At 37.1% G+C, this 23,824-nt stretch overlaps 1 protein-coding gene across 1 annotated transcript in view; it reads left to right on the forward strand.

The window, feature by feature from the left end:
• Positions 1-23,824, forward strand: part of NBAS (neuroblastoma amplified sequence) — a 359,592-nt gene that overhangs the window by 116,623 nt on the left and 219,145 nt on the right. Inside the window, 2 exon segments of the mRNA XM_021087823.1 lie at positions 14,009-14,092; positions 19,508-19,661. Coding sequence (XP_020943482.1) covers positions 14,009-14,092; positions 19,508-19,661 — 238 coding nt within the window.

Here is a 23,824-nt window from a genome sequence, read left to right on the forward strand (position 1 = left end):
GGCTCTAATGAGAGCTAGCATTTTTTTTTTTTTTGTTAAGGAAGAAATTCAAAGTTAAGGTATGCACATTTTTCTTTTTAGGGCAGCACCTGCGGCACATGGAAGTTCCCAGGCTAGGGGTCTGATTGGAGCTGCAGCTGCAGCCTACACTATAGCCACAGCTTGCGACAACGCTGGATCCTTAACCCACTGAGCAAGACTGGGCGTTGAACCTGCATCCTTGTGGATACTAGTTGGATTCTTAACCCATTGAACCACAATGGGGATTCCTAAAGTATGTACATTATTTTTGAAGAATTAATGCTATTGCAAAATTAAAAGACTATAATGCAAAAATAACTTTTACATTGGTGGGAAACCAAAACATTCACATGACTGACTTTGTTGTGATACTGCTTTATTGCTATAGTCTGGAACCAAACCTGCAATATCTCTGAGATACATCTGTATGTTTAATGTGTAGTTCCGTATAGCCCGTTTAAAGCTAACATTTTGGTATTTGGTTATTTGTTTCACTTACTGTTTCCCTTTTCCTCTTTTCCTTCCTTCTTTTGCATGGGATATTTTTATAATTATATTCAGTCTCTTCTACTGGATAAGCTACACTTGCTTTTGTTTTGGTTTTTTTAGTTGTTACTCTAGGGCTTACCATGTATATATTTAAGGTATAATAGTCTGCTTTCAAACGGTAGCACTTCACATTAATGTGTAAGAACTAGGCTGTGGTAGTTTTCCAATCTCGCCCTTCTGGCTTTTGTACTATTTTTTGTCATACATTTAACTTTTACATATGTTATGGACTCCATAACACTTTTTTAAAAATCATTTTTGCTTTAACATTTAAAAATTAAAAGTGTGTTTTTAATATCCAGCACAAATGAACATCTCCTCAGAAAAGAAAATCATGGACTTGGAGAAGAGACTTGTGGCTGCCTGATGGGAGGGGGAGGGAGTGGGAGGGATGGGGAGCTTGGGTTTATCAGACACAACTTAGAATAGATTTACAAGGAGATCCTGCTGAATAGCATTGAGAACTATGTCTAGATACTCATGTTGCAACAGAAGAAAGGGTGGGGGAAAAACTGTAATTGTAATGTATACATGTAAGGATAACCTGACCCCCTTGCTGTACAGTGGGAAAAAAAAAAATTAAAAGTGTGTTTTATGTCTACACATACATTACCATTTCCGTTGCTCTTCCCTGCTTTGCCCGGATAGAAATTTCTATCTGGGAACAATTTCTTTTCGTCTGAGAGACTTTCTTTAGCATTGCATATAGTGCTAGTGTGCTAGTGATGAATTCTCTCTGCTTTTGTGTCTGAAGTATTTTTTTTTTTTTTCTTTTTAGGTCTGCACCTGCAGCATGTGGAATACCCAGGCTAGGGGTCTAATCAGAGCTACAGCTGCTGGCCTACACCGCAGCTCACAGTGCCAGATCCTTAACCCACTGAGCGAGGCCAGGGATGGAACCCGCAACCTTATGGTTCCTAGTCGGATTCGTTTCCTCTGCGCCACGACAGGCACTCCCTGAAGAAGTATTTTACAATTTTTTTTTGAGTTTGGGACACTAGGCCGGTAGTTATTTTCTGTTAGTACTTAATGAGGTTTCACTCCACTGTCTGTTTACATTGCTTCTGATGAGAAGTCAGCTGTCATTCTTATCTTTGTTTCTTTTTACATCATGTGTCTTGTTTTCTCAGATGCTTTTCACATTTTCTTTATAATTAGTTTTGAGCTGTTTGATTTTGGTGTACCTTAATGTGGTTTTCTTCATGTTTATTCTGATTGTTGCTCATTGACTTTTTTGGATCTACCATATAGGAAATTCATGTCTACTGTGTTCTTCAAGTATTTTTCCCCTTCCTCCTCCTATCCCCAGTACACATACTCTTCTGGGACTCCACTTGTATGAACGTCAGCCACTTGATTCTGTCTCAGCTCTTTCTACTCCATGTTTCATAAATTTACTCATCTTCTGCAGTGTCTGCTATGAATGATACCAGTGTTTTTCATCTTATTTGCTGGATTTTTCATTCTGAGGGGGTAAATTTGGGTCTTTTTAATTTTGTCTCTCCTTATCATGTTGGCGTTTCTTGGAAATTGATTATGCTCCTGGCGATGGGCCATAATTTTTTGCTTTTTTGCATCCTGGTATTTTTTATTAGATGTTAGACATTTATGTTGGTTTATCTCACTAGTAGAGTTCCTATCTCAGTTGTTATGGAACATGCTTTGTCTTTTTAAAAATTCTATTGGTGTAATCAATCATACTGAGTTTTACCAGCTATCTTACTGTGTATACAGTAAGAATAACTTCACTGTGCAGTTGATCTAAATAGGTTTCTGAATTTGTAATGGGTTAAATTAATCTGTATGGGTTTTCTTTTTTTCTTTTTCTTTTTCTTTTTTTTTTTCTTTTTGTCTTTTTGTCTTTGTAGGGCCATACTCATGGCAAATGGAAGTTCCAGGCTAGGGGTCTAACTGGAGCTGTAGCAGCCTCCTACGCCACAGCCAAAGCAACGTCAGATCTGAGCTGTGTCTGCAACCTACACCACAGCTCATGGCAACGCCAGATCCTTAACCCACTGAGTGAGGCTAGGGATTGAACCCACAACCTTATGGTTCCTAGTTGGATGCGTTAACCACTGAGCCACGATGGGAACTCCTGTATGGGTTTTCTTAATCTAAAAAGTATAGAAAGTGATCCAACAGTGCAGGTATAGGAGTATTTACTGTTTCTTCCTTGTGGATAATTTGCAGCTGGTTTTTATTACAGGATCAATTCCCTCACCATTTTCTGTATTTCCTGTCTCTAACTTTGTGAATGAGTGTTTATTGTGTATTTAAGAATCTGTATTAAAAAATGAGATTCATTTACTTCAAATTCTCCAATATTTTGCTTTCTTTTGCTTCCAATATTTTCTAGTTTAGCCTTGACCCTCATCAGCAATAGAGATGTTTTATAATATCTTGCACTCCAAGCACCTGTACCATTGCCTTCCTGATCACAACCTATGGAACTGACACCAGAGCCTCTTCCTCTTTATCTCTGGGGTTTTCACTTTTTCAGTTGTGATTATATGTCAGTCTGCAATGTAATTTGGCCTAGGCTAAGAAGACTCTTGATGAAAAGGGTGTAAATAGACTTGTACAGCCATATCTCAGTGCAAATGATCTTTTATGCCACTTTGTTGATTGAAAACCTAGGACAGTCCACATCTCTTTGTGCTTATTTATGCTTATACACGCAGGCCAAGAGTTACCTGCAGTCTACAGTATTGCAGTGTCCTCATGGCATGGGTATAAGATAGGGAGTTATACAGTCCATTTTGAACATTTTAAGTCAGAAATGTTTGAATAAGCCTAAGGTACATTATCTAAATCTTTAGCTGCAAGGAAAGCATATCTGAAGCTGTAAATACTCTTGTGGCTTTGGTGTATTTTTTCTTTTATTTTTCATACATTTATTCATATTTATCCATCTCTTCTTTAGTCTATCCATCATCCGTCCATCCATTAAATATTTAATGAGGTTTACATGAATGCCAGATACTGAATTAAGAATATAAAAATGACTAAAGCTTTGGAGGAGTTTATAGTTTAGTAAAGGAGCAAGGCACAAATAAATATAATTTAGTGCACTGAGAGCAGTAAAAGAAATACATGCAGGGTTTAGTAATTTGAAAGAAAGGCTGCTAAGTTGCTTGGACTGGGAAATCTTCAAAGGTTTGAAGTTTTTTCTTTAACGAACACTACATTGATTGACACAGTTAAAGACAATATCACAAATTGGCATTCCAAGAATCCTACTCTACTTTCGTCCATTTAGATGAGGGAAAAGTGCTCTATTTTTGGTTTTTCTTTTTACGTATCTTATATTCACGTTTGTTCTTTCTATTACCGTTATGCAACTTGGTTTCCAAACTATACATTTTTTCTTTCTTTGAAGTTGTTCAGAAGTTAGAGTCCCTTCTTGAGGCTTGCCGATGAATTTCTTGATGGAATCGTTTTACTGAGATCCGGTCTACGCTAGGTACAGAGGGTATAAAGTGATTCTACGCTGAGAGATGGTTAAAGTAGCAGTGAGCTAAGTGCTGAGTTATCTACATAGTCCTGGCCGTGTGGTCTTCTTCTTAAATTGATCTTTGCTTTTTTCTCTTATTGTTCATTTGTATCTTGACCTAATCTTATATTTCTCTAGGTCCATGCATGTTGTAAATGGTATTATTTTGTTGTTATGGCTGAACAGTATTCCATTGTATAAACATACTGCATCTTCTTTATCCATCTGTTGATGGACATTTAGGCTTGCTTCCAGATCTTGGCTATTGTAAATAGAGATGCTGTGAACATTGGGGTGCATGTTATATTTTTGGCTTAAAGTTTTGTCTGGATATATGCTCAGGAATGGATTAGCTAGGTCACATGGTAACTCTGTTTTTAGTTTTTTAAGAAACCTTCATATTGTTCTTAGTAGTGGTTGTACCAATTCACATTCCTACCAGCAGTGTGTTGGGGGTTCCTTTTTTTCCACACCCACTCCAGTATTTATTATTTGTAGACTTTTTGATGATGGTCATCCTGACAGGAGTGAGGTGATATCTCACTGTAGTTTTGATTTGCATTTCTTTAATACTTAGTTATGTTGAGTATTTTTTTTCATGTGCTTGTTGGCCATTTATCTGTCATCTTTGGAGAAATGTCTATTTAGATCTTCTGCCCATTTTTTTTTTTTTTAAATTGGGTTGTGTTTTTTTGATACTGAGCTGTTAATATATTTTGGAGATCAATCCCTTGTCAGTTGCATCATTTGCAAATACTTTCTCCCATTCTGTAGGGTTTTTTTTTTTTTTTTTTTTTTGTCTTGATTACGATTTCCTTTGCTGTGCAAGAGCTTTTGAATTTAATTATGTCCCATGTGTTTATTTTTTTTTGTCTTTTTGTCTTTTCTAGGGCCGCACCTGCAGCATATGGAGGTTCCCAGGCTAGGGGTCTAATCGGAGGTATTGCTGCTGGCCTACACCACAGCTACAGCAATGTGGGATCCGAGCTGCGTCTATGACCTACACCACAGCTCATGGCAATGCCAGATCTTTAACCCACTGAGCGAGGCCAGGGATTGAACCTGCAACCTCATGGTTCCTAGTCGTAGTCGTTAACCACGGAGCCACAACAGGAACTTCCCATTTGTTTATTTTTGTTTTTATTTCCATTATTGCAGGAGATGGATCCAAAAAGATATTGCTGCAACTTATGTCAGAATGCTCTGCCTATGTTTTCCTCCAGGAGTTCTGTAGTATCCTGTCTTACATTAGGTCTTTAATCCATTTTGAGATCATTTTTGTATATGGTGTTAGAGAATGTTCTAATTTCATTCTTTTACTTGTAGGTGTCTAGTTTTCCCAGCACCACTTATTGAAGAGACTGTCTTTTATCCATTATATTTTTGTCTCTTTTGTCATAGAATAATTGACCATAGGTACATGGATTTATTTCCGGGGCCCATACTTTCCATAGTTGCAATAATATAAACATGAAAATTGTCAAAAAATAAGTAAAAATGAAAATATGCATTTATACATATTTTTATATGTATAACACCAAGTGTTGAATGGAAAAAGTATTATTATTATCATTTATATTGGTTTCTTATTTAATGCAATGATGGCTTTTAAATAATTCAAATGATATTTTTACTGAGAGAGCAAGATCAGATCTTTATTCAAATGATTCTTTTATGGTGGTACTGAAACAAAATAATCCAGATAAAAGGAAATTTTTAAAAATTAAACTATAGTTGATTTAAAAATACTAGTTGCAGGTATACAACATAGTGATTCAGTGTTTCTGTAGATTATAGTCCACTTAAAGTTATTATAAAATTTTGGCTATATTCCCTGTGCAATACCGTATATGCATGTATCTTATTTTATGCATAGTAGTTTGTACCTTTTAATTCCCTACCCCTATCTTGCCTCTCCAAAAAAAAAAAAAAGTTGCTGCAACTTTTGTTAAGGAGTATTTTGCCTATGTTTTCTTCTAAGAGTTTTATTGTTTCTAATCTTACATTTAGGTCTTCAATCCATTTTGTGTTTTATCTTTGTATATAGTGTGAGAAAATGTCCTAATTTCATCATTTACATATAAATTTTCCCCATACTACTTACTGAAGAGATTGTATTTTCTGCATTGTATATTCTTGCCTCTTTTGTCAAAGGTTAATTGACCATATGTGTGTGGGCCTAATTCTGGATTCTCTGTTCTGTTCTGTGGATTTTTGTGTCTGTTTTTTTGTGCCAGTGCCATACTGTATTGATTATTGTAGCCTTATAATATAGTGTGAAGTCAGGGAGTGTGAATCAGCTTTGTTCTGTTTTCTCAAGATTGCTTTGGTTATTCAGAATCTTTTTTTGTTTCATAACCATTTTAGGAGTATTTGTTCTTCTAGTTCTGTGAAAAATGTCATGGTTATTTTGATGGGGATTGTGGTAAGTATGTAGATTGCTTTGGGTAATATGGGCATTTTAACAGTATTAATTCTTCCACTATATGAACATGATATACCTTTCCATTTTTTGTATCATCTTCCATTTCTTTCATTAATGCTTTATAATTTTCAGAGCATGCATCTTTCACTTCTCTGGTTAGGTTTTATTATGAGACATTTTATTCTTTTTGATACTATTTTAAATAGGTTTGTTTTCTTTCTCTTTCTGATAGTTCATTATTAGTGTATAGAAGAGTGACAGATTTGTGTATATTAATTTTGTGTGCTGCAACTTTACTAAATTTATTTACTAGTACTAATAGTTTTTTTGGGGGAGACTTTAGGATTTTCTATATGTACTAGATATTCTATAATGTCAGTTTGTTTCTTCCCTTCTGTTTTGGTTGCCATTTATTTCTTTTTCTCGTCTGAATGATCTGTCCATTGATGTAAGTGGGGTGTTAAAATTCCCTACAATTATTGTATTATAGTTAATTTCGCCCTTTATGTCTGTTAATATTTTCTCTATGTATTTAGGAGGTTCTCTATTAGGTGCATATATTTTTACACATTATTGACCTCTTTATCATTATGTAATACCCTTCTTTATCTTTTTGTTACAGAATTCCTTATATTTATTATTTGAAGTATATTTGATTTATAGCATTAAATTCTACTGTATCACAAAGTGATTTATTTATACATGTATATATTCTTTTTCATATTCTTTTCTGTTGTGGTTTAATCACAGTATATACTTCATTTTAAAGTCTACTTTGATAAGCATTTTCTACCCCAGCTTTCCTTTTGTTTCCTTCTATTTCCATGAAATGTCTTTTTCCCTTCTCTCACTTTCAGTCTGTGTGTGTCTTTAGCCCTGATTTAAGTCTCTCACAGTTGACATATAGATAGGTCTTATTTTTTTTTTTTTAATCCAGTCAGCCACCTTATATCTTTTTTTTTTTTTTTTTTTCTTTGCCTTTTCTAGGGCCACAGCTGCAGCATATGAAAGTTCCAAGGCTAGGGGTCGAATTGGACCTATAGCTGCTGGCCTATGCCACAGCCATAGCAATGCCAGATCCAAGCCACATGTGTGACCTACACCTCAGATCATGACAACACTGGATCCTTAACCCACTGAACAAGGCCAAGGATTAAACCCACATCCTAATAGATACTAGTCAGGTTTTTTACTGCTGAACCACAGTGAGAACTCCCCATATCTTTTTTAAACCTTTTTTTTTTTTCTTTTGAAGTATAGTTAATTTACAATGATGTGTTAGTTTCAGGAGCAGAGTTAAGTGTATATATATGCGTGTGTGTATGTGAGTATGTTTATCTATGTGTATACACATATATATATATGACAAAGAGATCCAACCTTATCTCTTTTTCTCCCTTCCTACCTGCCTCCATGTGAGTCTTTCTTGACAGTCCTCATGGTAGAAGAGCCTTTTCTTCTAGACTCCAGGTGGTTTTCAGCAGAGTTGCTCCACCTGTAGGTGTATTTTTGATGTGTTCCTAAGGGGAGGTAAACTCAGTGTCTTCCTGCTCTGCCGTCTTGATCTCCCCAGTCATAAAAATGATTACGTTACTGTTTTGTTTGCTTTTTAAGAATGTTATCATTGTAGCTTATTGTTTAAGTATAGGCCATTGAAACTGGGTTTGAACATATCTTTTTCTCCCTGGTAACTTTGCTTGTAGCAAGCATAGGTATGCTTCATCTTTCTGAGTACCTTCAGTGTGTTTTCTTCAAAATCAGAGCCGTCTGTTCAAGGGGCAGATGATGGTGGCAGTGGTGTAGAGGAGCAATTTTCATACCATTGATGTCGCTCGTCATCCTTTGCCCTTTGTTTTGTTGACCTTAAAACCATTGTGAATAGCATCCTTTCTCAGTTATTTATAACAAACGTTTCTGGAACTTTCTTCAATGGTTTTCCATTTAAGTTGATGGTTTTCCATGAACTTTAATGTTTTTACACCTAGTTTTCCTCAGAAACAATTTAATGATCCTTTGCTCATGGTTAAATGTTTGTTTTCTAACTTGATTGTAAGCATTTGGGAGAGAGATGATCTCTTGTGGAAACTGTTATTTACTTCTGCCTTATAAATCAGCGCCTCAGATTTTCTTACTATTTTATTTCATTGGCCAGGTGCCATATATGGCGGTGTCGGTAGAGTTTATTGACGTTGGGCATTTGTAAATATATTCATTAATAGGATTATTAATATGTTACTATTTGTCATAAAGTAGAGCTTGAAATGTTAATCAGTCATATATATCCCATATTTCATTTTTTATGACAAACTTTCTTTCTGGTGTTAGTAATAATGATGCTTTATTGATGAACACTTACTATATACCAGGTACTGTTCTAAAGGCTTTATAAGCTTTAATTTGATCCTCCCCAAATCCAGATGAGGTGAATACTCCTATTAGCCCTGTTTCACTAATGAGGAAATTGAAGCACAGGCAGAATGAATAACTCGATCAAGATTATATAGTTGGGTGGGTGGCATCACAGTTGTTAAACAGAGATTAGACTTCTAAGAGCATACTCTTAATTATACTGGATTCAAATTCAAGAAAACATTAGTCTCATTTTCATTTTAGGCACCTAATATTACAGTATTACTAAATACATGAGGCACCTGGGTCCCGGAAATTAAGTTAGTGGTCGAGAAGAATTCAGATCCTAGAAGAGTGTTTTTTTTTTTTTTTTTTTTTTTTTTTTTTTTTTTTTAAACTCATATATCTTTTTTTACACATTGGTAACATGTGAAAATATTGGCAAGTATCAAGATATCTTATTAGCTTATTCTATACTTTCTAAGTCATTTATTCACGAAATTGAATTCTGTTGGTCTAGAAGAGAACTCTGAATGGTGCCTTTAAATCGCTTTTTTCCATTTTGGCTTTCTGGGTGATAACTAGCTTTTTAATTGATTTCCCATTGAGTTTCAGATCAAGTTTGACTTGTTCAGTGATGGTAATCACATGCAGTTATACATGTAGGCCCAAATTATTATTTTTTGTTCTTTCTTTTCCAGAACATTTTCTTCTGTGCTGAATAATAGAAATAAATATAACTTCTCATCTTAAAACCAGTACATGAAAGGTGGCAATTAGTGGTAATACATTGTCTGTTTAGCCCTTTGTTTCCAAGGCACAGAACACGAATAAAAGAACTTTTTGTAAGTTTATTCCTGATAAAATTTCTTTGAAATAAAACACGTATATTTCCTGTGAAAAATAATTGGTGAGGGAATAGTTGAACATAATAGAACTTGTTATAGTCATTCCTCTCCTGCTGACAGATAAATGCTACCTTCAAATGAAACCAGCAAAGTTTATTGTTTGGACTAAAACAATGAATAGGTTCTAATAAAAAGAATCCTAAAATTAAGCAAAAGCAGCCATTATTTTGTAAAGAGATAATTTAACTTTACCATGTACTTCCTTTTTTAGTGGGGATGATGCATTTAAATTTTAAGTCTTCCCTAGCAAAGTGGAAAACAATAGGATAAAAAGATGAAATGAAGCATATATAAATATTGCTTTGTGTTTATAGAACTTTAAATTCAAGGTGCTAAGTTTTGCAACTAAGCAAACTTCCTATAGTTCTTTAGAAGGAACAGTTGCTATTTTCTAGGTTTTTTTGGAACCACCTTTTCACTTAACCCACTTAGTGATTAATTTCATGGCTAATATTTTTGTTGTGAACAGAATTAATGAAAATATTTTCCTCTGAATTTTGTTAAGCATTCTATCATTCTGTTTACCTTATAAAAGTATAAAAGAAAGAATAAGTACCTAAATTTGGGCATTTTAACAAAGGTAGTGATAGAACTCATTATTTTGAAGTTTAAAGAATTTCTGGTCAGTTTTAGAGAAATGTGTATTCTGAAATCTTTTTCCCTCATAAATATAACATAACATGTCAGATTATCTAGGTGGTACCTCTATTCCGTCACCCATATAGTTTGCTCTTTCAGCCGGGTAATAATCTATATCAAGAAAGTATTCTTGTTCTCATTCTGATTTGCAAATAGCATATAAATATAACTCCTTGACATATCGGGTTTTGTTAATTAACTCTCTGCTTTTATTGCTCTATTCCAATTTTGAATTTTTGTGATACTCATGAAAACACTCCAAAAAACTTGATTATGTTGTCAGTTAATTCATTTGACACATTATTTTAAAGTCTGCTGAATGTCAGGCACTATTTTAGGTTTGAGGATTGTGGCAATAGACAAAACAAACAAAAAAATCTGCCCTTAAGGAATTAATATTCTGACTGGAGAGGAAGTTTTCTTTCTTAAATGCTGTCATCGGATTCATGACAAAGAATTTATGGTGTTTTTACAGCAACCATTTTAACTCCTGAAATTCATTTTAAAATAATTTTCTTTGTAGAACCATCCTGGAAGAAAATCAAAGAGCAGAAAGAATTTTCTTTTTTTTGTTTTTATGTATGTCTTGATGACCAGACCTCAGATCAAGCCATATTTGGTAGAAGTTAGTTTCATAAGATTAGTGCTAGTGTCTACTGGTGTTGAGATTGTGTTTTATTTCATTTTAAATGTATCCTTTAAATAGACATGTTAAAAGGTCCTTCTTAGGTCATCTGAATTAAAATTTGGGGAGGTTTATATTGTCCTCTACCTGCTACACAGGAGTCTAACCTGGTGGCCACCTACTGGCCAAAAGGGTGAGCTTTGGACTCTCACTGTCATGCTGTGTTTAAATCCTTGGCTCTGTCCTTTACTGACTTTATGGGGCGGGGGGCAAGTTAACCTCGCCTCAGTTTTCTCATATGAGGGCGATAAAATCACCTATTATATTAAATGGGAAAAACTAAATTAGGCATTGTGTATTAAAAGTATTTCTTCTGTCTGGTCCATAGTGAGAAATCAGTCAATATGAAAGCTCATGCTGTTGCAGGTCATTGCTAATAAATATACTGCTACTAGTACTCTTGTCGCGGTGTCAGTGGTGATCAGCACATTTAGAAACGTGTAAACATAGTTGTGCTGAGCCTTGAAAATGCAGCAGAAATACTCTGTTAACCCAGGACTCTTCAAGCCTATGCTTTGGACTGAGCCTCAGAGCAGAACTTATTTTTAATGCGTGTTTTGATAAAAATAGGTATGTGTTCTTACCCATTTCTGTTCACTGAAGCTTAACAGTTTTACAGTTTTCAAACTATCAAATAAATGTTACTTTGCTGAGATTCCCACGCTATTACTAATCATTTTATTAATAGCCCTTGTACCTGACACATACTTTGTATAGAAAATACATATCTCAACTTGTGATAATTTTTCTCAAATATTTTTGGAAAATGTTTTGTGTAGCTTATGGAACCGTGTCTGCTTTAATTAGAAAAGGCAATAATAGGTTGCAGTGTTAATTTTTTTCCTTGTTCCTCAATTCATTGTTACAATTTATTCTTATTATTATCTTTGTATCCAAATGTTAACTTTTTTCTTTTTCATTTCAGTGATCTGTGATAAAGTATTAGTTATTGATGGGGAAGAAAATAAAATAGGTTTTTACTTGGTGACAAATAAAATACTGTTGTTTGTTGCATCCATTCTAAATAATCAGCTATGTGATTCTGAAACTTAAAAACATGAAGTTGTAGTCTTCGAAAATGCATGTCTGATACATAGTTTGTTAGGACATGACATGCTGGCTAAAAAGTGGGTAAAATACTGTGTTTTTAAAAATATAATAAATTTCTTTTTTTTTGTCTTTTTGCTATTTCTTTGGGCCGCTCCCATGGCATATGGAGGTTCCCAGGCTAGGGGTCGAATCGGAGCTGTAGCCACCAGCCTACGCCAGAGCCACAGCAACGCAGGATCCAAGCCACGGCTGTGACCTACACCACAGCTCACGGCAACGCCGGATCGTTAACCCACTGAGCAAGGGCAGGGACTGAACCCGCAACCTCATGGTTCCTAGTCGGATTCGTTAACCACTGTGCCATGACGGGAACTCCGAAAAATATAATAAATTTCTTATTGTGAATATCTGATGGGGGACTTTGACTTCAGATAATTTGCACCAATAGTAGTAAGTTCAAAGGGGATGCTATTTGGTGAATTAAACTTGCCCATTTCCAGACTTTTTTAGCTTCTCTCTTCCTCCTAATCCCCAGTGGTCTCCTATTACCTTTTATGTGAAGACTGATCTCTTTATCTGTGTCATTTCCAAACACTTAAGAAGTATTTCTTGAGTAAAGCATGTTTCATATCTTAGTAAGATAAGAAAGTACAAAACATCACCTCATAATATACAAAAATGCAGTCGTTTTTCTGGGGCTATGATGCTGCTGTCAATACTCAAATACGAGAAAAGATGTACTGAACTATAAAAGCAAGGCATTTGGCATTTTCAGAATTTTTGTGTTCATTCTTAATTCAGGCCTGTTTTCATGGATTTATGGAATATTAGAGCTAAAAGATACCTTAGAGGTGATGTTTGAAGGGCTTCACTTTAGAAGGTCGTGTGTCAAGGACGGCACAGCTGGTTAGAAGACAGATCTGTTTCTGTTTCCCTCCTTGCCTGATGGGCAGCACACCGCTCTGCTGTGGTACTTTACTGTCTTTGCCTGACTCTCCCTTTTTAATTTATTCTGAATTTCACCCAATCAGGACTTGTCTTTGCCCTTAGATTCTCCTTCTGTCATTTGTCAGTGACATTTTTAACCTGTAGAATATTTCTTCACTCTTGCTGTTACCTATTCTTTAGGTCTAGACTGTCTAATATAGTAGCCACCAGCCACAGGTTAACTAATTAAACAAAATTAATTGAAATTAAACAATAAAGTTTTCTTTTTTAGTATCAGTGTCACATTTCAAGTGGTTAATATGGGTACATGTAGCTTAGTGCTTGCCATATTGAGTAGCAGTTATAGAATATTTCTGTGATCACAGGAAGTTAGATTGTAAACTTCTGTTTGTTTTGTTTTTGGCTACAGCTGTGGGATGTGGAAGTTCCAGGGCCAGTGATTGAACCTGGGTCACAGCAGTAACCAGAGCCAGCAACCCACTGAGCCACTAAGGAGCTTCTAGATTGTTAGCTTTTTGAGGGTAAGGGACCATTTATGTTGGTATTAAGACCATAACACGTGGACTTTTGATAAATATTTAAAGTAAAAAATATTAAAGTATTTGATGTACAGTGTTGTGCCAATTTCTGCTGTATGTAGACTTCTGATAAATGTTTTAGAATTTGTATTCACACATGACCCATACCATCCTTTAGTTTCTTGCCAAATTTTTTTTGAATTTTCCTTTTCCTTTTGAACTATTTCATGATTAAAAAGAAATCAGCAATTTGGTATTTTTAATTTAAATACTGTATATGATATGTATCATGTACCGCTTCACATAGAAATCTTGGAGGTTTAAGGCTACAGAAATACTTTTGCATCATGTTCCTGGTGTGGCCAGCCATTGAGGTCATGTGTATTTTAAATGCTGATTATGCTTTGTTTTTTTACTTTTAAGTTATGATGGTGACTCCTTGATGATCATTCCTTGGCATGAGCGTAAACACCGAGAAAAAGATTGGTGTGAGGAGCTGGAATGCAGGTAAGAATGAGCCAGCATGATGGATCCTTCATTTTTTTGTGGATTGGATGAATAGAAGGCCCTGTACAGGTGGTGTGTAGTGGACGGTTGTTTATTTGAGAGTTTGAGTGAACTTCTTTTTTTTTTTTTTTAAACTTTTTACTCAAGGTTTGTTAAAAATTTGTTTAATGTAGTAACATTAAATGCTACAAAGGAATTATTCTACGGGTGGTCCTTATATAACGACTATTTTCATTTCACTCTTTGACATATATAGGTATATTTTCCATAGTTATTATGGTATGCATGCAAATTTTTTTTTGTCTTTTTTTTTTTTTTTTTTTTTTTTTTTGTCTTTTGTCTTTTTAGGGCTGAACCTGAGGCATATGGAGGTTCCTAGGCTAGAGATTGAATTGGAGATATAGCCACTGACCTACACCACAGCTTACGGCAACACCAGATCCTTAACCCACTTAGCAAGGTCAGGGATCGAACCCAAGTTCTTATGGTTGCTAGTCAGGTTTGTTAACTACTGAGCCACAATGGGAACTGTCAGTTTTGTTCTTGATTCAGTTTTTTTGTTTTGTTTTTTGCTTTTTGGGGCTGCACCTGCAGAATATGGAAGGTCCCAGGCTAGGGGTCGAATCAGAGCCACAGCTGCTGGGCCTACAGCAGTGTGAGATCCAAGCCACATCCGTGACCTACACCACAGCTCACAGCAACACTGGATCCCTGACCCACTGAGCAAGACCAGGATTGAACCCTCATCTTCATGGACACCAGTTGGATTCATTTCCACTGTGCCACAATGGGAACTCCTTGATTCAGTTTGAATTTTCACTTTGATAAGACTTAACCATGGAAAGCCTCAGCACATGGAGGCGTCAGGTCCTGCAGAAGGGGGTGGGGGCTGAGGTGTGGGGCTGCAAGTCCAGATGAAGAGCGTTTGCATCCCTTTATCTTCCAATCCTCAAAGTCAGGTAAATATTCCTTGCTGGTTTTACATTTCTCATGAGTCATCTTATGTTTTTAATTTTTTCAAAACTATGTATATGAATTATGTGTCTGATAAATGATGAATAAAAGCCCTTACAGGTAGTGCGGCCATGGCACATGAAATTTGGAAGGTCTCTTCATTTTATCGCCAGTGTTGGCAGTGTTCCTTCATTTTGTATCTTTAAGTTTTGATAACTGAGTTAATAGAATATGTAACCTTTAGTTACCTTTTTCACTTCAGTGAATTTTATTGTAATAGCAATTGAATGTCCTGCCGGGTCTTTGCTGTTATTAGCTTTTAAAAACTTGTTTTAAATTTAATTTTTGTATTAAAGTTGTATATATTTGCAAATAGATTAAAGATTTAATGTTTGCTACAAATCTTGTTTAAAAAAAAATAGGCAGGGGGTCCCCTGTGGCTCAGCAGGCTAAGGATCTGGCATTGTCACTGCTGTGGTGTAGGTTCTATCCCTGGCCCAGGAACTTCTGCATGCTTCCTGTGCAGCCATCCACCCCCCCAAAAAAGCAGAAAAGAAGCGGAAAGCAAAACTCATACCCCTTTGTTCTTCATCTTTATATCTTGCTCACCTACTTTGAATTCTTTTAAAAGATTCTTCTGGCATTTACTCAGGTCTCTGAATAACATAATTGGATAGCTTCTTGATTTTTTAGTTCTGTGGACTTGCTTTAGTGGATGATAATGGTTCAGTTTCTCTTTACTCCATATGCCCATTCCTCTTTGAGTATTTACATGACACTTGCACCCCTTTAAAAGTCTTTCACTGTCATTGCAGTGGAGTTTCATGAAAAAGTAGAGCTTAATGTGTGGTATGTATTAGCTATATTTAAGTAGAAGTCCTTGGTTACCAATCGTGATGAGAGCTTGAAGAGGCAGATACATTGAAAGGGCAGAGGCCGATGCCCGTGGATGCGGCGGGAGGGAAGGTGTGATCCTGTGGACCACAGCTCTTGAGTTGGAGATGGTGCTTCCCGCAGCCGAGCACTGATTCGCCTGATGCTTCCCGCTCTCCTTAGCCTGGGCCTTTGTAGGGTTCCAGCAAGGAGCTAAAAGGAATAAGGGCATTTCTTCTTAGACCAAGCACCGCAGGCTAAATTATAAGCAAAACTTGCTGCACCGAAACTCCTAAAACTCTGAAAATGAAAAGACAGGGAAAGTTTGACAGAAGAGAAGGTACTTTAAAAGATGATACAAATTTGCAGAACATAGCTTTTTATTTTTTATTTTTTTTAGGGGCCTTGCCGGTGGCATGTGGAAGTTCCTAAGCTAGGGGTTGAGTCTGAGCTGCAGCTGCTGGCTTAGGCCACAGCCACAGCAACGCCAGATCTGAGCCTCGCATCTGTGACCTACATCACAGCTCACGGCAGTACCAGATCCTTAACCCACTGAGTGGGGCCAGGAATTGGGAACCCAAATCCTCATGGATACTAGTTGGGTTCGTTACTGCTGAATCACAGTGGGAACTCCCAGAACCTATCTTTTTAAAGTCCATGTATTCTAGCCACAGCCTCTGTAGAAGCAATGCCGAGTAGTCATGCTGCGAGCCACACGGGAAGTCCAAAGTCCGGATATTCTATTACTTTTATTTCCCCTGAACCATTTCTCCCACCTTGTACCTTCCATCTCTGGCAATTGCCAGTCTGTTCTCTGTATCTATGAATTTGGTTGTGGGATATCTTGTTGCTTTTCCATTTGCAGTTGGGCTCTGAACAATGCAGGGGTTGGGGTGCTGGCCCTCTACGTGGGCAAAAATTTGCCTGTAATTTATTTCATTTTATTTTACTTTATTTTTTGCTTTTTAGGGCCGCACCTGCAGCATATGAAAATTCTCAGGCTAGGGGGATCAGAGCTGTAGCCACCAGCCTACACCACAGCCACAGCAGTGCAGGATCCTAACTGCGTCTGTAACCTACACCATAGCTCACGGTAACACTGGATCCCTGAACTGTGGAGTGAGGGCAGGGATTGAACCCGCATTCTCATGGATATTAGTTGGATTCATTTCAGCTGCGCCGCAGTGGGAACTCCTGCCTGTAATTCATAATTGGCCTTCCTTTCATATCCGTGTTTCTCTGTACATGGATTTGACCAACCCTGAATGGTGTCACTATGTAAATATTACTATGCTGTAATGTTTACTATGGTACATAACCTGCATGTAAGTGGACACGTGTGGTTCAAACCCGTGTTGTTCAAGGGTCCACTGTAATTAATGCTGTCCTCTGTTAGGTCCAGTAATACTGGAGGAAGAAGAGCCTGCAGTAGTTCTACTCATAAAGTACATAATCTAGCAGGAAAGACACTGCTTCTGTAAATTACTCATGTGATGAAAGGTTATGAAGGGGACATGCAGCGGCCGTAGGAGCATATAATAGGCAGACTTAAACTGGAAGGAGGCCAAGGAAGGTTTTCCTGGGGAAGTGAGGCGAAACCTGAGATTGGAAGGATGAGTGGGATTTAGCTCGTTGGAGGGCGAGTTTGGCAAATAAGGAGCATTAAGAAGGCTCATGGTGAGGTTCTCCTTCAAGGACTGAAAATAAGACCTATCTTGTTGAAATATACAGAACAGAAGTGAGCTTGACACCAAGATGAGGCTAAAATACTTTATGGCAGATGACAACCTGTAAAAGCAGCTGTGGGGAAGATATAATCAGGTTTCTGTTTAAAAAAAAAATAACTATTACCTCAGGATATCATTAATTCAGTTTTGATCTTGTTGCATTTGAAATGCCTGAGAAACATCTAAGAGCAAATAGAAGGATGCTTTTTCCGCTTTTAAGTGAAGTCTGGGTCAGGGGTAAAAATATAGAGGTTGTTGTAATGTCTGTGGTAAATTATATTGTAGCATTGAAGGAGGGTGGTACCTAGAGAGTCCAGGGAGCAGAGAGGAACCTGGAGTGTTTGGAAGAGCTAGTATTTAATGGTCGCTGAAGGAGGACAGTCTAGCAAGGATGACTGAAGAGGAGCAGCCAGAAGATGGGATGTGTGTGGCTGGACAGTATGGCATACCGGAATGAAAGCTAAGGATGTTTCTGGAAGGAGAAAGTGATGAAGTCCTATCAAATACTGCTGAGGGGGAAATAAGATAAGGACTGAAAAAACAGCAAAGGGACTTAAAATTACTTGTGGGTACTTCTTTGAAATGGGGCAGCTTTAAAGGGAAGATTTTAGCAGAAGTAATGGGGAAAAGCCACTGGTCAGAATGGTAAAGACAGTCGTAAGACTAGTTAGATAAAGGAATATCAGTTGCTGTTGCACAATAGCTTGTCCAGGGCATGAAGGTAAAACACCCAAATATTGGTGAATTTTGGGTCAACTTATATATTATGACTGCTAGTAATTTCGGTGAAAATAACACCTGTAAATAAAAATTAAGCACCTATTCCGTGCCAGGCAGTGTTAGTGTTCTCTGTGTACTTTATTATTTTATTTTGAATATTCTTGCATGGTATTATTCCCATTTTTTATATGAATAAAATGAATCTCAGATTGGTTTTAAATAAATAACTTACGCAAGATTTCACAGCTTCCAGTGATGGAATTACACTTGGGTTCTGACTTCAAAGCCCATTCATTGCCTTACAGTAGTGACAATTACCCCTTATCATTTACTGCTGACTTACTTTAGATGAATGAATATTCCTCATGGAACCTGGCCTTTCCCCTATTTCTATCTGAAATACCTTAGTTTAAGTTAGTTTTTTTTTCCCCCATTTTCAGTCCTTAACCATTGAAAGCCATTGGTCAGGGTCATCCTTATAAAAACTCCTCATAATTTATGAGCCCTGTGATGTTTTCCCTGTTTACAGTCCTCTAGTTGGTGTTTCTTTTTCACTTTTGCAAATGTCAGTGCATTCCTCTGTTGCTGACCTACTAAAGTAATATAACGTCAGATAATATAATCAGCATAAATAAGGCATATTTCCTCTTATTTTTATGAACATGGAAAATAAGGCTTCTTAATTTATATTTGAATCAGGATCAACTGGAGGTGTTTTTGCTAAACTAGGCCTGGCTTGCCATCACAGGGGACTGTGATTTAATAGGCCTGTGGCAGGCACCCAGCCATGTGGATTTTCTAAAAGCTTCTTAGGGTGATTCTGATTTTATTAAATACTCACTTGATTCATTTGTGGCATAGTTTTTTTTTTTGATTTATTTTCTATTCTGATTTTTTTAATTGGGAAAACTAGTAGGAAAGTAAATAAGCATTTGAAAAATGTCCCATTTATCTTATAAGTGTGCAGGTATGTATAGGTGCGCGCGCACACACACACACACACACGCACGCACGCATGCATACTGCCCATCTCAGTAACCTCTCTCTCACCATCTCCATCTCTGCCTCCCTCTCTTTCACAAAATTATAATTTCTCCCAGCATTTCAATCAATTACTAATTGTTCTTTTTGTGCTTTGCAGAATGGTGGTTGAGCCCAGTCTCGAAGATGAAAGTGAATTCTTGTACGCTGCACAGCCCGAGTTACTGAGGTACAGGACGCCCCGGCTGACAGTGGAGAAGGTTATGGACTGGTACCAGAGCAGAGCAGAGGAGATCGAGCATTTTGCTCGACAGGTGAGGCCAGCGGTGTCATGTCGGACCCTTGGCATTCAGTGTGTGCTTTGGCCACTGACAGCAGTGCCAGGGGTCAGTATGTGGTTTGCAAAGGATGGAATGAATATTTCTTACTACTTTTAATCATACATTCTTTGCCTCAGAAACTCTCGCCGGCTTTTTTTTGATTCCTAAAAAGCAAATACTTACAAGCAAAGTTGTTGAAAATCTTTCTTGAAAATGTAAGCTGCAAAATATGTACCTATTTTTCAGAATATCCATATATGCTTAATAGACTTAATATCATTTTAATTTAAAAGATTGTATCAACATAAAAATGCTTGATGAGTCCCCTGTCCTAGTGCACTAATCCAGCTGATTTTTATTTGGCTTTCCAGGAACCCTGTTTGAAGCTGTTTCTAATGCCTTGAGTCCAAGCCTGATTTCCTTCAGTTCCCATGTGCCTTTACTGAGATGCATAATAACTTCATTAGAGAGGGGGTGTGGAAGAGAGAGAGATGAGGGTTGTACTAAAGCTTAAGAGATCAAAATACACATCTCGACTCTTCCACTCATAGACCTGTTGACTCTGGACCTTGCTTTTTTCCAGGGAGTAAGGTCTTACCAGTGTCAGTGAAAATCAACAAAGAAAATTTTGTAGAAGAGAACATTAACAATTCTACTAATTGTGTTCTCTGCAAATGTAAGCAAGAGTTGTCTTCCTCCTAGAGAACAGAAGTTGGCAATTTGGAGCAAGGGTGGCAGAATGCCCTTTGAAATCTCATTCAGAGTCTGGCCAGTGGTTGACTTTTTCATTATACTTGTGGTCTTGGCTTTGGATTTCCTCCCATCAGTTTTTCATTTGACAGGAAGGGTTTTATCCAGAGGGTCTGATGAGCAGGAAGGAATAAACCCTTTTGTTAAAATTTCTACTTAGTGTATCTGGCATGGCCTTGTGTCTCCATTTGATAGCCTTCTTGAATTTCTGCTTAATTTAATTCCTATTTTTAGTATTCATAGAATTGAAGATTATTTGCTCGAGCCGATGGGACTATTAGAGACTAGAATTTTGGGAGGATGGGTGAGAATGTTTATGATTGACTTTTCAGGTTTTAGAAGATGGCTAAGGACATTTGAAAATGTTTAGCATTCGAAGATACCCGAGTGAAAAGACTCTCTGGAGGCGATTTAGTCTAATTCTCTATGTTGTAGGCGGATAAACTAGGTCCATACACCGTAAAAGAAAGTGAACCATTTGCTCAGGGATATGCAGTTGCAGAGCAAGACAAATCTAGGTCTCTGCCTAATCTTTCATATAGAGTCCATATAATTACACACTTAGAGAATCCTAATGACTGAGAGCAAGAGCAAGATAAATTAATCTAAAAAAGTGGTCCTCTATTTTCAGACCCAGCCTATCTTTTCTGTAGTAAATATTTTGTAATACTTCCTTACTATGCTGATGTGAAAATCATGGCCATATCTTATTTAATTATAAAAATTAATATAGGGACTTAACTGATGTATGGGATAAGTAAAATAAGTAACTGCTTGGGCATGACGACGCTAAAAAAGTGACTCAAGTCAGTGAGGAATCACTTTGAACAAGGTAGCTGACGTTGTAGACAGATTCAAGTGTATTGTTGAGTTAAACAACCACAAATTGCTATCTGGGATGTGAGCAAATGATGGTAAACATGTTTTTTTTTTTTTTTTTGTTTTTTTCCTCAGGACATTTGAAAAGGTAGGCAGGGATTAAGACAAGGTGGTTGTGCTGGACCTCCCTACCCATAGTGGGATGTCCGGCATCCTTGGCTTCCACCTGCTTGGTGTCAGTAAGTTCCACTGATACTTGGGTAGACAGAAATGCCGACCCAGACTGTCAGAACGTGTCCTGGTGGACAGTTCTGCTCCCACTAGACAGTAGTCTTAAACCAGCGTCATGCATCTGGACATGAGCAGTTCATACTGGTCACGTTAACAAAGGCATTATTATTACTTTGCTGATACAGCAGAAACTAACCTGGTGATAACTGATGAAGAAAGCTCTCAAGTGAGTTGAAGAGGTGCATTTTTTGTAGTTTTTATAGGCAAATGTAGGTTATCGGCCATGTAGCTAGATATCTTTTAAGACCAATGGCATCATATGATTTATAGGAATTTACAAACGCTTGCAGTTTACTGTTGTCTCTGGCTAATAAGAAGGATCCTGTCTGGACCAGTTTTGTCTGAGCACTTGGTGGTTTTTAGCTGAACTTCTAGATGTCGCATTTGTTATTTGCTGCTTTTTCGGTAGTAGCCATTGTAAGGACCGCAAGGTGATGTCTTGTTGTGGTTCTGATTTGCCTGTTAGTGATCTTGAACATCTCTTCACGTGCCCGTTGGTCATCTGTGTGTGTGCTTTGGAAAAAATGTCTATTCAGCTCCTCTGCCTATTTTTCAATCAGGTTTTTGTTTTTTGTGTGTTGTTGAGTTGTGCGAGTTCTTTATGTTTTGGATATTAACCCTTTATCAGATATATGATTTGCAAATATATTCTCCCATTTGGTAGGTTACCTTTTTATTTTGTTTTGCTTATGGTTCCCTTTTCTGTGCAGAAGCTTTTTAAAAGTTTGATATTTGTCTGACTTGTTTATTTTTGCTTTCGTTTCCCTTGCCTGAGGAGACAGATCCAGAAAGATATTCTAATCTGTGTCAAAAAATGTACTGCCTGTGTTTATTTCTAGGGGTCTTAATGGTTTCAGGTCTTAGATGCAAGTCACTAATCCATTTTAAGTTGATTTTTGCATATGTGTGAAATAGTGGTCAGTTTCATTCTTTTGCATTCTCTTCCTACACCATTCAAGAAGAGACTATCCCCTCTCCATTGTGTGTTCTTTGTTCCTTTGCCAGGAAAAAAAAAAAAAAAAAAAAAAATATATATATATATATATATATATATATATTTCTGGACTCTCAATTTTCTCTTACTTGTCTTTTTTGGTCTTTTTCTAGGGCTGCACGGGTGGCATATGGAGGTTCCCAGGCTAGGAATCGAATCAGAGCTGTAGCCACCAGCCTACACCACAGCCACAGCAACGCCAGATCCTTAACCCACTGAACGAGGCCAGGGATCGAACCTGCATCCTCATGGATGCTAGTCAGGTTCGTTAACCACTGAACCACAACGGGAACTCCTCAATTTTCTCTTATTGATCTGTATATCTCTTTTTTTTTTCTGCTAATACGAATTTTAGTTTTAAGTGACTGAAATTTGGGTTACACAATATTTATTCACGTTTTTAAGAAAGTAGCACTAACAAAAAAGGACCATACTGGAATGCAAAATATTATTTTTACACCTACTTGTCTTTATTTGTTTATTTTATTAATACTTTATTTTTTTAGAGTCTTCAGTTTGTACAAAAATTGAATAGAAAGTACAGAGTTCCCATATACTCTCCTCACTTTCTGTCCTACTCACTATTTATCCCAGTTACTAACATCTTGCATTTTTAGTGGTATGTTTGTTACACAAGGATGTCTTTTCATGGACAAGTGGATAAACAGTGGTACATCCACACAGTGAAATATTACTCAGCTCTAAGAAAGAAATGATTAGTCAGGCCATTGAAAGATGTAGAGGAATCTTAAATGTATATTACTAAGTTCAAGAAGCCAGTCTGAACAGGCTATGGACTGTTTTTGCTAGAATGTCCCTTAACTCGAATCAGGCAAAACAATGGAGACAGGTAATAGATCTATGGTTGCCAGAGATTGATGGGGGAAGGAAGGGTGAATGGATAGAACAGAGATTTTTTTTTTATTTTTAGGGCTGTACCCGAGACATATGGATGTTCCCAGGCTAGGGGTAGAATTGGAGCTGTAGCTGTCAACCTACACCACAGCCACAGCAACACAGGGTCCGAGCCGCGTCTGTGACCTACACCACAGCTCAAGGCAATGCCAGATCCTTAACCTACTGAGTGAGCCCAGGGATCAGACCTGCATCCTCATGGTTACTAGTCTGGTTTGTTACCTGGTGAGCCACGACAGGAACTCCCACAGAGAATTTTGAAGGCAGTGAAAATACTCTGTATGATGCCATAATGATGGATGCATGTCTTATATGTTTGTCTAAACCCTTAGAGAGTAAATACCCATGTGAACCTTGGTGTTTAAACTGTGACCATTGGGTGATGACG

The sequence above is a fragment of the Sus scrofa genome, chromosome 3 (genome assembly GCF_000003025.6).
Source record: "Sus scrofa isolate TJ Tabasco breed Duroc chromosome 3, Sscrofa11.1, whole genome shotgun sequence".
Classification (NCBI taxonomy): Eukaryota; Metazoa; Chordata; class Mammalia; order Artiodactyla; family Suidae; genus Sus; species Sus scrofa.